General features: G+C 55.2%; 6 protein-coding genes across 6 annotated transcripts; 3 read left to right on the top strand and 3 right to left on the bottom strand.

The window, feature by feature from the left end:
- Nucleotides 1-713: 713 nt before the first annotated feature.
- Nucleotides 714-1,301, bottom strand: PHYSODRAFT_307389 (hypothetical protein; the record flags this gene model as incomplete). The annotated part of the gene is made up of 1 exon (XM_009540099.1): nucleotides 714-1,301. One exon carries the CDS (start codon nucleotides 1,299-1,301, stop codon nucleotides 714-716), a length of 588 nt encoding a protein of 195 aa, XP_009538394.1.
- A 538-nt stretch (nucleotides 1,302-1,839) lies between these two features.
- PHYSODRAFT_531795 (hypothetical protein) lies at nucleotides 1,840-2,562 on the top strand (the record flags this gene model as incomplete). Its single annotated transcript, XM_009540098.1, has 2 exons — nucleotides 1,840-2,058; nucleotides 2,155-2,562. The coding sequence occupies 2 exons, from the start codon at nucleotides 1,840-1,842 to the stop codon at nucleotides 2,560-2,562; spliced, it is 627 nt and encodes a 208-aa protein (XP_009538393.1).
- Nucleotides 2,563-2,743: 181 nt separating this feature from the next.
- On the bottom strand, nucleotides 2,744-3,337 carry PHYSODRAFT_531668 (hypothetical protein; the record flags this gene model as incomplete). Its single annotated transcript, XM_009540097.1, has 3 exons — nucleotides 2,744-2,938; nucleotides 2,990-3,158; nucleotides 3,213-3,337. The coding sequence occupies 3 exons, from the start codon at nucleotides 3,335-3,337 to the stop codon at nucleotides 2,744-2,746; spliced, it is 489 nt and encodes a 162-aa protein (XP_009538392.1).
- Nucleotides 3,338-3,775: 438 nt separating this feature from the next.
- PHYSODRAFT_341753 (serine protease trypsin-like protein) lies at nucleotides 3,776-4,552 on the bottom strand (the record flags this gene model as incomplete). The annotated part of the gene is made up of 1 exon (XM_009540096.1): nucleotides 3,776-4,552. One exon carries the CDS (start codon nucleotides 4,550-4,552, stop codon nucleotides 3,776-3,778), a length of 777 nt encoding a protein of 258 aa, XP_009538391.1.
- Nucleotides 4,553-6,477: 1,925 nt separating this feature from the next.
- On the top strand, nucleotides 6,478-7,204 carry PHYSODRAFT_341752 (serine protease trypsin-like protein; the record flags this gene model as incomplete). The annotated part of the gene is made up of 3 exons (XM_009540095.1): nucleotides 6,478-6,705; nucleotides 6,801-6,862; nucleotides 6,946-7,204. The coding sequence occupies 3 exons, from the start codon at nucleotides 6,478-6,480 to the stop codon at nucleotides 7,202-7,204; spliced, it is 549 nt and encodes a 182-aa protein (XP_009538390.1).
- Nucleotides 7,205-10,372: 3,168 nt separating this feature from the next.
- On the top strand, nucleotides 10,373-10,831 carry PHYSODRAFT_531729 (hypothetical protein; the record flags this gene model as incomplete). The annotated part of the gene is made up of 3 exons (XM_009540094.1): nucleotides 10,373-10,534; nucleotides 10,586-10,710; nucleotides 10,792-10,831. 3 exons carry the CDS (start codon nucleotides 10,373-10,375, stop codon nucleotides 10,829-10,831), a joined length of 327 nt encoding a protein of 108 aa, XP_009538389.1.
- Nucleotides 10,832-14,650: the final 3,819 nt, after the last annotated feature.

Below are 14,650 nucleotides of genomic sequence, written 5' to 3'. Positions count from 1 at the left end.
TTGAGCAGGCTGTTGTAGCGCATCGTACGACTCAGAAATTCTGCGTGACCGACTTTGAGGGGCTAAAACATGACATGGTTGAGCATCAATTCACTGCAAACCCGCTGTACTGTAATACTCCGCTCAGGGTCTTGCAGGCACTCAGAGAAAAATAAATCACACATACCGAAGACAAATTAGAACAAATACGGCTGAGCACTATTGAGCGACCAAGACAACCACAATTAGTGGTGAGAATCCAATCGTCTAAATATTTGTTTTCTAGGATAGCAGTAACCCCGGAGGGAGTGCTGTGGCCAGCCCAACACAGATTAATTAGGCGGCACCTCGGTAACTGAAGCCGGTAATACTGTAGCCGGAAAACTGGCCCCGGTAACTGATGTCGTGTTTTGTTTGCAGAAGCGAGTCCGTTTCCTGAAGACCGAAGCCCGAGAAATGGAAGGATACGTCGCTGATCTGGAGAATGAACATCGAAATGTGAAAGTTGTTGCTCGACCAGTTGAAGGGGCAATGATGGAGAATTTCAGGCTGGTGGAAGCGGCGGTCAACCTCTCAAGTGAACAATGGAGCAGAAACGCAAACGCTAGTAATTTAACACAGCAACCAACGTCCGTACTCACGACTTCTACTAAGCTTAGCGCGGCGTACGCGTTATAATTGACCCCTGCTTGCAGCTTTCAAGCCCATTTCCAAGTCGTACAATAATTAGCGCTCTACGCGACGAGATGCAGCGGCTCAATGATCCAGTCGATATCTTCAGGCGTGCTGACATTGGACTCAAACTGCCAGATGGCCTTGTTGCGCCGCACCGCGACGTCTTCGGCTTCGTTCGAGTCCGGCAGCTTCAAACTCACGTGCTCCGTGATGTCAAACAGCAACGCCAGCTTGAGTCGCTCGTGGACCGGAACGCCCAGCACCCTGGCGCCACTAGCGTTCGTCGTTGACCTCTTGGCTTTCCGTTCGTACTGCACACTCATAAGGTGTGCGCTGTGCATCTCGATCTCCTTCATCTCGGCTCGGACTCCAGCGCTCGCAGACTGCAACACGAACTGCTTGAAGGCATCGTAGCTGACCGTCTCCAGCGACTGGTGCAGCATCTTGGCCACGTCACAGTCGGGCTCCAACGCGCCGGGCGCCTCCGCCTCACGCGCCACGTAGTCCGCGAACTCTGGCGAGTACATGGCCATCATCGTCGTCTCCATCGCGAACTTGGCGCCTTGCAGGAACTCGATTGCGTCCACTTGTGTGCGTTGCGGTCGGTTGAGGTGGTAGAACATCAACCGGTTGGCCAGCCAGCTCATCCCCGACGGAGCGAACACGTCTTGCTGTTTGTATGCCTCGAAGACGTCCTTGCGAGCTCGAACCTTGTCGAGCGTGGCGAGAACTTCCTGGAACCCCTCGGGGGGAGAATCCCCACCATTTGACACCGACGCGAAGTGTCGTCGGTCATTGTTTCTGATATTACTTGGTAGAGGGGTTCTTCCGTGCTGTAGAACCGCTCTACCACAGCCTACACGGCTAATAGAGAGAGCACGCATGTTGCCCTTCCCTGTGGCAAGACGTGTGGTGGAGACTTTGGTGTGCGCGCACACTAAGACTACGCACCGGTTCTACCCGACGGTAGACCGCTTCTTCAGAATTCAGCTCAGTTCGCAATAAGTCGGCGGAACAGAAGTATCTGAAGGTAGTATGCTGCTCTCCGCTCTACGTCGCTCGGGTAGTGCGCGCGACATCTCGGCTGTCGCTAGGTTGTCTGCAGTGTCTCGTTCTACCTCTCCCGCCTCTAGCCAACTGCAGCGCCGGACGTTCCTGACGAGCCCCAGGGTCACCAAGTACGTCATGGCTCGAGCCAAAGTGCTGCACCTGGCGGCGCGCACCTTCCTGGCGTACAACCAGATCATGGAGCTGGACAGTGCGTCGTCCCCGCTCAACCGCTACTTCGCGCACAGCGCCACGCTGCGCGACCGGGTCTTCATGTACCTGGTGTGTCTGATCCCACCGGATCGGCCCATCGAGCTTCCAGATTTCCTGACGGGCGCCACGCACGCGGCCAACGTGGTGATACCCCAGATCTACGCGCAGCAGTGGGCTCATAACCTGGAAGATGTATCCATGTCGCTGGACGAGGTGGCCACCCAGCAGTGTATCGAAGAGTGGCGCGCCAAGTTGGACAAGCAGCGACAAGCTCTGGAATTGCCCGTGGGCACCACGTTCAAGCTGGAGAAGCTGCAGGTGAACGATGCCAGACTAGCGGAAGCCCAGTACGAGTACGCGGACGCGGCGGTGGACCACAAGGACGAGACGTGTAGTATCTACCTCATGAACGAGGCGCTGAGCATGACGGTGCGCTTTGCGGTCACGGAGCACTTGCTGGCGTTCAGGAGCGAAGGAGACGACCAGCCTACCCGCCACACGCTGAAGACTTCCTTCGACTGGAGCTTCTACTCGGACGTGTCGCGAGAGAACTTGGTGGACTGGCGGATTACCAAGGCGACACCGTTCAAGCTGGATCTGGCAGTGGATAAGCAAGTGATGAAGACTAAAGTGCCGGCCGCTGTATGAGAGGCCCTCGACGGTGAAAATAAGGGCTGCCTTGCTACTGCAGTGCTCACCTGTGTTAACTTTCATATGAATAGAATTTCTGTATTGGTTACTTCGTTGTGTTGAAGCTGTTATGACGTGTTCACTCATTACAGTGTCTGCAAAATGTTACCAGACTACTTTACTCCACGCTTTGCGCTACCTAAGGACGTTGCACAGCCTTCTGCTCAATGATGTGCATGCCCTCAATGCGCCAGTCGACTTCTTCCGGGTCGGTCACGCGGGACTCAAACACTACTCGGTAGACATTCTCGTGCTGCACGCAGTTCGTCTTGCCTTGAAGGTTCACCACGTCCAAGACCTCCACGGTGGCAACGTCCACGTGGAGCCGTAGGTGCTCGATCGTAGCGTCCAGAGACGACTGCGTCGGCGGCTTCTTGAATGCCACCCAGTCTTCGTACTGCTTCTCCGTCAGACGCCCGTACACTACCTGCGCGAGCTGCGGCTTCTCCACTACGAGCCCCTCGCACTCGACGTAGAAGTTGCGGTGCAGGTAGTTCTTCTTGACCCGCAGCGCCATTTGGTTGTAGTACGCGGGCGTCGTGTACTGCTGCAGTCTGTCGGCCACGTCGGACGAGCTGCTCTCCTCCCCCGCCAGGAATTCCGGGAACGCGGCGCTGTTCATGGCCCGGAGGTTGGCCTCCGTGGCGATGCGAGCGCCTTCCATGAACTCCAAGAGGTCCACACTCGTCCTCTTGGGCAGGTGCAACTGGAGGAAGAGCAGGCACTGGCCCATCCTGCCCATCGAGTCGATGAAGACATTCTTGTCCTGCCACTCTTCCAGCAGAGGCAGCCGCTCGAAGGTGCGAGTCCACAGGCCTGCAGCCAAGTCGAAGCCACGCTCGAGATTGGGCGAGTTTTCGCTGTCGGGGGAGCTGGAAAAGCCACGCGCCGAGGTCTTCACGGCGGGGAGCCGACGGATACTGGTAGAAGGTCGGTGATGAGGGACGAGCAAACCTCGGGCAACGGCAGCAGAGCGGCTCAGCATCTTGGGATGCCAGTCCTACAGCACTGAGTGGTGGTTGTTGCGAATGAGAGCCTTTTGATTGGCTCCTCAGAAAGTGACACCGCTACTTAGTGGAGAGAAATCAAATCTAGAAACGAAGTTCAGCTTGAAAAATGAGATACCATCACTTGTGCAGTAGTTTATGATAAAACTGTATACTATCGCTGCTTACTTGGCCTTGACCTTCATGGCCTGGTTGATCCACGGCAGTGCGGACGACACGCGCGAGTAGATGGCAGGGGTGGTCTCGCCGCAGCTGCCGCCGCTCACGAGGCCGATCAGAATGTCGTCGGCGTCACCACGGCCGTTCTCCTTGATGAACGGGCCGCCGGTGTCGCCCTGGCACGGGGACTTGCCCTTCACGCCACCGGCGCACACGTGCGACATATCGATGGTGTTGGCCTTGAGCGCCTTGCGGCAGGCGTCGTTGCTGATGACCTGCTGGCTCAGGGCCTGCAGCTCCTCAGCGCCCATGCCGTCAGGAGGGGCAGAAGTGAGGCCCCAGCCCATGGCCGTCGACCACGTGCCGCTGCGAATGTCCGCGCCACCCGGGGCCGGCAGCTTCACGGGCTTGTACTTGCTCGGCTTGGCCAGCGTCAGCACGGAAAAGTCGTTGGCCAGCGTGTCCTTGTTGAAGTGCGGGTGGTTCTGTACCTTGACGACCTTGATCTCGTCGCCGTCCTCGCCGCCGTTGATGTAGTGCGCGCCCACCGACACGAAGTTGGCCGAGGCCGTGGTCGTGCACGACGCGGTCGTGAGCACGTGGGTGGGGGAGATCAGCGCGCCGCCGCAGAAGCTGAAGTCGTCGGGGGACTTGGGGTCGACGGTGGAGCGGAGTCCGGTCACGTACGTCTTGGAGCCCTGCGGGACCTTCTGGCCGCCGAGAATGGCCGACACGGAGCCGATGAGGAGGGACGCGGAGACGAGGGTCGAGATAACCTTCATTTGAGTATTCTTGCTGGAAGCGAGCGGCTGAGATAGCGGTGTGCAGTCGGCGGTAAATCCAAGAATGACAAAGCGCTGGTACACTGCTGTACTGTAGCGTAGCGTTCAGTTACTTATGCTTGAGCGAGCCGGGAGACTCTCCCGGCTCCCGGAGAGGGTTACGGGGGCTACAGTGCAAGATTTGCTGTCGTCCATTGTGCCCACAACCAGCGCGAACAGCGAGAACTCTCTGCATTCCAGCGCACATGTGGTATTACAGCAGGATATGACCGTCAGATTGGAGCGACACATGTGAAATGGATCGATGAAAAGTAGATAACCATGACTACCTGGACGGTTTTATGGGGTGCCAAGAAAGCGGGGACCTACAGTACATACTCGCTGCTCACCTGGTTGTTGGCGAACGCGTCTTCTTGACCAATCTAGTCAAAGATATGCTGGAAACGAAAGTATGCAAGTGAAGTGTAAAAGAATGTGTGCTTTAGCGGGACTTTTGTAGGTAACTGGAACAAAAAGTGGCTCGACATAGTTCCGTTCAACAACCGTACAGTACCGGTTGAGGAGCTGGTGACGTCATGAAAGAAACTTTCGTTAGGATTTTTAAACCATATAGACCTAATATAATCTACTTACTTAGTATTCTACTATAACCGACGCAATGAAGTTTTCTAGGCTGTACTAATAATGTTGTTGTCCAATCTTACACTAACAAAAAGCTCTTGATCATGGAAGTACTACAGAAAATTTTCTTATTCTGGAAGCACTACGGAAAAAGAGATATGCCCCCCCCCCCCTCCAATCTACTTATGGTATATGTGTACTTGCTGTTATTACATGAAATAATACGAAGTATGTAAGACGGATTCGGAGAATTTACGGTTTCAGGGCGACCAGGCTCATCTACGGTTGACCGCATGGGTAGCAAATCTGCGAACATGTTTGAAGAGTTAGAGAGAGAGAGAGAGAGAGAGAGAGAAGGAAGTCTATTTAACCTTAGTTATTAGCCTCCTGGTAAAGTTTGAACCGCTTTAGCAGCTCCGGTTCGTTGGTCCGGCGCCAGCCCGCTTGGGGCGGAATCGAGCTCTCTTGGCCCAATTCCACCTTCATGGTCGTAAGACAGTCGATGCAAAGCTGTAGCTCCAGTCCCTGTTTGAAGAGTTAGGTACTCATTGTAAAGTTTGATCTGTCCAAAAGCTGACTTGAATCCTTTTCCCCAGAACAAGACGAACGTTAATATGATTCTAGCCTCGCCGTGAACCATATTACAGTAGATGGATTCTGCAAACCAGCAGCAAGATAACTCGCTGGTGGAGCCTTTAGTTTGAATGCTAAAGTAACGCGATCGCAAACTGCAGTGATGGTTTCGATTATAACTTTTAAAAAATAAGTATGATTTTCGCACAACCAGATTAAAAAGATCCCGGATCCTTATCACAGCATCCACAAATTTGACTAAGAAGGACCCCTATGCTGTCTGAAAATTCAGACCCGACATCTGCTCCACGGCCGCGTGCTTACGGTGTAGTTCTCCGTACGAATGTAGACACGCCAATCTTGCGATGGATCCTCATGTTTTGTAGGGCAGAGAACGGTTCTCTAAAGCGTGCGGTCAACATTTTGTTGTTCGTGAAGAAAATGAGCAAATCAATCCCATAAACAGAGACCGCGCGAAAGGAACCTATTATAAAATGCACCTCAACATCATGTGTCGGTTCGAGCTGGCATTCCTCGACTATGGACTATGGGCAATGGACGACAGTAGATCTTGCACTTGAGCCCTCTGCGCTTCGGCTCAAGCTGGCCTAAGTAATCCAGGTTGGATTCAATTTCAGCGTTACGCTACGTGTACGATTTTCACCGCCTTCCTCATTCCTGGTTCTACAGCCAGCTCCGCAGCCCCCTCTCCTAAGGAAAGCTACTCACTCATGAAGGTCGTCTCCACACTCATCTCCGCCTCCCTCCTCATCGGCTCCGTGTCGGCCATCCTCGGCGGCTGGAAGATTCCGCAGGGCTCCAAGACGTACGTGACCGGACTCCGCTCCACCGTCGACCCCAAGTCCCCCGACGACTTCAGCTTCTGCGGCGGCGCGCTGATCTCCCCCACCCACGTGCTCACGACCGCGTCGTGCACGACCACGGCCTCGGCCAACTTCGTGTAGGTGGGCGCGCACTACATCAACGGCGGCGAGGACGGCGACGAGATCAAGACACGCTGGCCAACGACTTTTCCGTGCTGACGCTGGCCAAGCCGAGCAAGTACAAGCCCGTGAAGCTGCCGGCCCCGGGTGGCGCGGACATTCGCAGCGGCACGTGGGCGACGGCTACGGGCTGGGGCCTCACCGCCCCTCCTCCCAATGGCATGGGCGCCGAGGAGCTGCAGGGTAGATTTGGAGCAACGCGGACTGCAGCAAGGCCACCAAGTCCACTGTGGATAACTCGCAGGTGTGCGCCGGCGGTGCCCAGGGCAAGTCCCCGTGCCAGGGCGACACCGGCGGCCCGTTCATCAAGGAGAACGGCCGTGGCGACGCTGACGACGTTCTGGTCGGTCTTGTGAGCGGCGGCAGCGGCTGTGGCGTGAACGGCTCCCCTGCCATTTACTCGCGCGTGTCCTCCGCGGTTCCTTGGATTAACACGGCCATGAAGACCAAGTAAGCGGGAGTCAAGTCATCTTCAGCTTATCGTGAAGTGATACAGCACTTCGCAGTCTTATGGATCGTATCCCAATATACAGCTTCGTGTCGATCGACTTTGATTCCTCTTCGCCTCTTCACATAGTTGCAACCACGCTCCCACGATTCCGAGAGAGAAGGAAAAATCAATTGTTTCATGTCGTGGCCGCAGCATGATGAAGGTCTAGCTGAAGCTCGCCACTTTCATCAATTAATTGTAGAGACTTTGACTCGGAATAAACGCATGGACGCATTGACGGTCCAAGAGCAAAACGCCATGAGGACACACGACCAGAGTGTAGTTGCAAAGAGAGCCCGGGAGAACGTGCCCTCTGAAGAGAATCCTCACGCTGGCAGCAACGCCAGTATTGTGCGTGAGGTGTAGCGAGGTCTTGTAGGTCGTCCTGCTGGCGATGGCGTACGTCTTCCTTTGGTTGATGACGGCAGCTTTAACAGGAAGAAGTGCTGTCTTGGGGGAGGGCGTGCGGAACTAAGAGTGCCACCCACGCAGTTCAGGAGCTTCGCGGCCCTACATCTGCATATCTATTTTAACTTGGTTTCACTATACCTACGGTGAGTCGTACCTACACTGACCTCCTATTGGCTTACCTTTCTACCAATCAGATACACTCACCCCTTCTCTGGCTGCGCGCCCTTCCGACTTGTCATTCCCGAAAAAGACAGAGAACCGCGACGCTTCCGGCTGTCGCCTGAGGAATTAGTCCGACCTCGCTTCTCCTTCGCCTCGGCCTGGTTGTTGGAGGCTTGGATTGGTTCCTTGGGCTGATGGTTGTGTCGCTAGCGGTTTCTACTGCTGCCGGAATGCAGTCTCCTGCTTCCGCGCGTTCTGCCTCGCCTCCAGCGACGGCTGATCATGATGTTGAGGCTCCACCGTCTGCGTCGCCTCTGGCGACCGCAAATCTCGATGGTCCGTCCATGCTTCCGCCTGGCGCCGCCACGTCGGCCGCGCCGGCAGACTCTGAATGCGCCGCCGCGCTCGCGCAGATTGTCGATGTTGTGGCCGCTGCTGGTGAAGACAGCGATGCTGACTCCGGTCTTGACGAAGAGATGGTGCGTGTGTGGGAAAAATTAGAGCTCACCAGTCGCTCTCCCGGTCTTGGCTCTCCAAATTCGGGCTCGGCGTCCCCGGCGCTGCCGCCTGCGTCGCCAGCGCCGCGTGAGGTTGTTGCTTCGGCTGGTGGTTTTTCTCCACCTACGCGCCTCCAGGAGTTGATCTTCATGCTCGATGTGGAAGGGTTGTCTGTCGAGGAGGCGATAGCTGCTGAGCCTGCGCTTGGGGCGACCTTTGAGGCCTCGCCTGAAGATGAATCCGGGCTTTTCGATGATAGTGACGACGATGAAGGCCTGCCTCAGGTTGACCGCTCGCGCTTGCGTCGCGGTGACGAGACTTCGACGTGGCATCCGATGCCGCTTCCTCCGGCGCCCAAAAAGCACCCGTCGAACAACCGCAAGAACCACTACGACCCGAAGAAGCCTTGGGATTACAACACTGAAGTTGACATCGTCCGTGCCTTGGATGTCAGGGGCAAGGCTCCGCACCGTTGCTACTTGGTGGAATGGGAAGGCAATCCGCTACAGCTAAGCTGGGTCTGGATGGAGCAGCTCGACAAACCGTCGACGCACTACATGATGAGGATGGTGGACGCTTGGAAGGAATCGGGAGACAAGCGCACCTTCTGTTATTGGTACTCGGAGCGTGATTCCGCGTCGGAGGCTGGTACTTGTTTCATGGATGCTTTCCACTCGGCCTTGTACTATCTCGGACAGCCGGATCTAGTCACAATGGAGATGTGGGATGCGTATGAAGACACGCGACCTGAAGCCATCCAGTACGGTGTGTCTCGCGACGACGTGACGGAGTTCTTCGAAGTTCTGCAGCGCAAGAGTGTGCCACTGAACTACGACGTCCTTCTCCGAAACGCTCTTCCAGAGTCAAGTGCCCACATCACGACGCTCCAAGGTGTTTGCCGCAAACAAGCACCCGGTGTTTACGTCGTCAGCGCTGGCCGCAATGATGTCGGGCACTGCTTTGTCGTGGTTAACCGTGGTCCGAAGAAGCAACTTCTGGCTCTTGACAATTTCAATGCCCGCAAGAACCCGCCGGTGGACGTTCTTCCTCTGAGTTACCAGCAGTGGAATTAGCACGTGAAATGGATGGCGCAAGTGGAGCTGCAACCAGGATACAAGTGTCGCCACGGCAAGCGCAAGTCGAAGACGCAGAAAAAGCGGGAGAAGCGCATGAAGCAGCAGGTTCTGCAACACGAGGGGATGTAATACGGGAATACATGTAGGCCTTTGAGCCCCCCTTCAGCTGATCCTGCTTCACCGTTTTCGACGCTTCTTTCGCCTTGCAGATTCAAATTCCGCGATGAGATCTGGGACTTGCGACAAGTTCTCCACTGGTTCCCAGGTTTGTTTCTCCTCGCCCACCCACTCCACAAGATATTGGGTCCGCCGTTTTCGCGTTCGCTTTCCACGTAATGCCTTGACGATCTGGCCAATGCTGCCGTCCGCTAAGATTACGTCGCTTGGCCTCGACAAGCGAGTCAGCTCCTTGTACGGCTTCAATGACGCAGTGTTGAAGACGGGATGCAGTTTGTTGCCAGCCTGGATGTTGAGCTCGTACGCGTGGTTATGAATCTTCCGCACCACGGTGTACGGTCCAATCCACTTGGGTCCGAACTTGGTGGAGTTGGGCAAGCCGGAGTGCTTCGGGTTCAGATTCTGCGTGCTCAAGTATACCCTGTCACCAACTTCGAAGATCTGCTCAACACGGTTTCGGTCGTAGACGTCGCGCATCCGTTCTTGGGCCTGAGCTAACGCTTCGCGACAGCGTAAGAGAATCGCCGCCTGTCGCTCGTGAAACTCTGCTCCGCGGCGACTCTTGGGGACACTATCAAGTTGCTCGGATGCAAGTTGAAGTGGATTCAGCGGAATGTAGCCCAGATCGGCTTCGAACGGCGCAAGCTTCGTGCTGGAGTTGACAGTTGAGTTGACAGCGAACTCAGCGTTGGCGAGATGGACGTCCCAATCATCTTGAAGTGGACCGACGAAGCACCGAAGATACTCTTCCAAGGTTCGGTTCATGCGCTCCGTTTGTCCGTCACCTTGAGCGCGATGTGCAACGGTCATGCTTAGCTTCGTCCCGATGGACTTGAAGACATGCTGCCAGAAGGCGGACACGAACTTCCTGTCGCGGTCGCGGTCGGAGACGATATTCGTCGGCATGCCGTGTAACTTCCAGATGGTGTCGATGAAGAGTCGAGCAACACCTTCGGCGTTCACCTTCTTGGTGGTTGGCACGAAATGACACCGCTTGGTCAACCGATCGACGACGACCCAGATAGAGTCGACGCCCCGCTCCGTTCGCGGCAGATCAGTGATGAAGTCCATGGAGATGGATCTCCAACGCTCGTCTGGAATACTGAGTGGCTCGAGCAACCCAGGAGGTTTCGTCAACCGCGGCTTGTTCCTCCGACAAGGCTCGCAGTCGGCGACAAACGTCTGGATGGACTTCAACATCTTTGACCAGTACCAATGGCGCGCCAGTGTCAAGTACGTACGTTCCGCACCGGGATGGCCTCCGTAGTTGGTGTCGTGACACTCGCTGATAATTGTCTGTCGCAACTTCACATCGTTAGGCACGACAATCCGTGGAGCGTCATCTGCAGGCGTTTGATACCACAGTAACCCGTTCGCTTCGGAGTAGCAGCGGTATTTCTTGTGCTGCTGGTGTTCGCGCTTTGGTTTTGAGTCGGATTTGCGTCGCTTGATTGCTGTCAAGATTGCTTGGACATCACGATCTTTCTTGTACGCTTTCTTGATGCGCGTAATCAGCTCCGAGTCACCCGTTACTTCGCTGATCGCGAGGCTGAAGGATGTGTCGTCGAAGCTGGTCACCCGTAAGTCGTGGAAGAACTTCGTCTCCGGTTGTAGTCTGACCTTCGACTTAACGCGTCTGCGATGCCATTCTTCGCACCGGGAAGGTACGAGAACATCGACTGGTATTCCGCAAGGATGTCGTACCAGCGAGCGAGTCGACGGTTGGCCATCTTCTGGGTGAACAGTCCTTCGAGACTTTTGTGATCTGTCTCGACGATGGGTGGTTTGTCCAGGCAGTAGATCCGAAACGCTGCCAGCGCATGAACGATCGCTAGTAGCTCCTGCTGCTGAGTCGGATAGTTGAGCTCCGCCGACTTCATCTTCCGGCTTGTGTACGCTATCGGGCGCTCAACTCCGTCCACCACTTGAAAAAGGACTCCACCAACAGCAAACTTGCTTGCGTCGGTACGCAGATGCATGGGGCTGCTGAAATCCGGCAAGTGCAATACTGGCGGGTTGCACAGTCGCCGCTTCAACTCCTTGAAGTTCTTCAGCTGCTCGTCGCTGAGATGAATCTTGGCGTTCCGCTTGTTCTTCTTCTTCAAGAGCGCAAACATGGAGGCTGTCAGAGATGCGTACTCTGGACAGAATCGCTGGACGTAACCTGTCAAGCCAAGGAAGCTGTGGAGCTCTTCTTGCGTCCGTGGTACAGGCCAGTCCTTGATGGTCTGCACCTTGTCTGGATCCATCCGAACTCCATTTCGCCCTACGAAATCTCCGAGACACGGGATCTCGTCGGAGCAGATGACACACTTGGACAGCTTGACGTACAACTTGTTATCACGCAAGATGTCAAGTGTTTTCCGCAGTGCGTCCAGATGGTCCTCGATCTTCGGTGACTTGGTGAAAACATAGATGTCATCGTAGAACGACTTCGTGTTCTTCAAGTCTCGAAAGAGCTTCGATGTCAATCTGTGCATCGTTGCTGGCGTGTTGCAAACTCCCATTGGAAGAACGAGATACTCCCAGAGACCGTTCGGCGCTTGGAATGCGGTAAACTTGATGTCTTCTTCCCGCATGCGCACTTGGTAGTACGCGGACATCAGGTCCATCGTGGAGAACCAGTACGCACCGGACATGGCGTCAAGGATGTCTTCCTTCCTCGCCATCGGGATACTTTGACGCACGGTGTTCGAATTCAAGTACCGGTAGTCGTGAACAATTCTCCAGCCAACTGGTTTCCGGACACAGAATGTTGGGGCTGCGTGGGGACTGATGCTTGATCGAATGAGCTTCTTCTTCACCATGTCTTCGACCCAGCGCACGATTTCACGCTGCTGCTCCGGCGACTGTCGCCACTGCTGCCGGTACATCGCCATATTTGGATCCTTCACATCGATCCGGTGTTCGATGTCTCGCTTCTCTGGTAAACCTTCGGGTAGTTCTGGACGAAACACGTTGTCCTTATACTCCATGAGAAGATTGAAAGCTGGATTCTCTCGGATGGTGTCCCAGTCTGTCTCCAGATGGCGTTGTGCTTTCGCACTCCCAACGTCGTCGGGCTGATCTCGGCGTTGCAGTGAACGTGCAACTTGCTTGATCGTCTCGTTCGACAGCACCAACATGAAGTCAGGCTCGTCGCTCGTCTTGGTCTTGATTCTCAGGAACTTCCGCAACTTCTTGCGCGTGATGTATTTGGTCTGTATACCACTCTCGTCGACAACTCCCATCGTGAACATCTTCTCCACGGCGTTGTCTCCACCCCTGGTACTGCTGCTTCCATCAGCCTCGACTACAGTACTCTCGCGCTCAGACGTCGCAACGTCGTCGTCTCCAGCTGAACTCTTGCCAGCTTGCGCGTTATCATGTCGTCCGCGGACAACACGTGGGGATTTCTTCTGCACTGCGTCACCAACAGCTTCAACCGTGAGCTTCACATCCGTTTCCAGCGCGGCACCTCGACAGGAATCGGGTCTTTTCGCCGACAGGCCTTTCGCCTCGACAGATCTCCGAAGCCCGGAGGTAATCACCGGCCCGCCTTCCTCGATCGGCTCACAGGTCTTCCCTGTTCGCTTGCAGTGCAGAGTCCTCGTTCCCGTTCCTTCGATTCGTCGACCTCTCCAGTCAATATGTGGTTGCATGTCTTCGAAGAATGGTATTCCAAGAATGCAATCGAATTCGTCTGGAATCGGGTAGACGACTGCCTCACACTTGTAGGCGTCGTCCAGCCTCGAGACCAGAATCTCGATCAGCAGAATTTCAAGCTCCGCCTCGACAATTTGGTTGTCTCCCAGCTTGACACGAATGTTCTTGTCGCTGAACTTGGTTGTCTGAAGCTGGTGCTCCTCGACCCAACGCTTGGATACGTAGATCGTGGTGGCTCCACAGTCCAACAACATGCTTCGTGTCGCGAGACACTTGTCACCAACACTGATTTCACCTGTTACGGAGAACAGTGGACGTGACTTGTAGACCAGAGGGTTTTCGCACAGAACGTTCAAGCTGATATTCTCAATCTTTGGTGTCCCGGTTACGCTCTCGCCCACGCCAGGACCCTCATTCACTGACGTGGTTGCTCGTTTCCCTGCTTCTCTTGCTCCTTCTTCCAGAGGAAGCAGTTGGCCTTGATGTGGCCAGGCTTCTTGCAGTGATAGCAGGTGCGGCCTTCAGTACGCTTGGAGTCAGACCTCGGCTTGAACCGTCCCTTGCCGCGGAAAGGTTCCCTTTGAATGGCTTGTCTTGCTTGGGAGCTTGATCAGCGAAGATCTTCCTCTTGTCTTGGCGGGACTGGCGGTCGCGCACGTCGTCCACAAAGTGCGTAACTTCGTACTTGATCGCCAGGTCCATAGCCGCGCTCAGCGTCTCTGGGTTCTCGAGCTTGACGTAGCTACGGGTACGAGGCTTGAGACCGTTTGCGTAGCTTAGCACCTGGTCAAGTACACTCATGCCCTCAACTCGGAAGATAAGAGCAGAGTACTCGCCGTTGTAGGTCTCGATGTCCGCCGTTTACTTGAGTCGCTGCAGCTTTTCTCGCAAGACGGCCTGGTAGTTCGAAGCTTCGAAGTGTTGGAGCACATGCTCACGGAAAATCCCCCACGTGTGCTCCTCACTTCTCGTCGTCGATGACCAGTGCAGGAACCATCCTGAGGCCGGCTTTTCCATCGCCGACCCGGCGATACCCGGCAGACGCGCGCTCGCGTCTTCGATTTGGATTCCGTTGATGCGACAGGCGTTCTCGATCTGGAACAGCCATTCGCGAACGTCTTCCCCCCGCTTGCCGGTGAACTTAGCAGATTGGTGGGCACTCGCGTGCGCTCTGCCATCGCTTGATTCAGCCGGTCGATCTCGGCTTGTAGCTGGGCGTTCGTCGGCATGGGCTTCTTGTAGTCAGGTTGCTGGGACCAACAAGTGCTACCAGTTTAACAGGAAGAAGTGCTGTCTTGGGGGAGGGCGTGCGGAACTAAGAGTGCCGCCCCCGCAGTTCAGGCGGATGGAAGCCTACATCTGCATATCTATTTTAACTTGGTTTCACTATACCTACGGTGAGTCGTACCTACACTGACCTCTTATTGGCTTACCTTTCTAC

This window comes from Phytophthora sojae, assembly GCF_000149755.1.
Source record: "Phytophthora sojae unplaced genomic scaffold PHYSOscaffold_14, whole genome shotgun sequence".
In the NCBI taxonomy this organism is placed as follows: domain Eukaryota; phylum Oomycota; class Peronosporomycetes; order Peronosporales; family Peronosporaceae; genus Phytophthora; species Phytophthora sojae.
The sequence above is the reverse complement of the archived record's forward strand: the minus strand, read 5'-3'. Positions and strand labels throughout refer to the sequence as shown.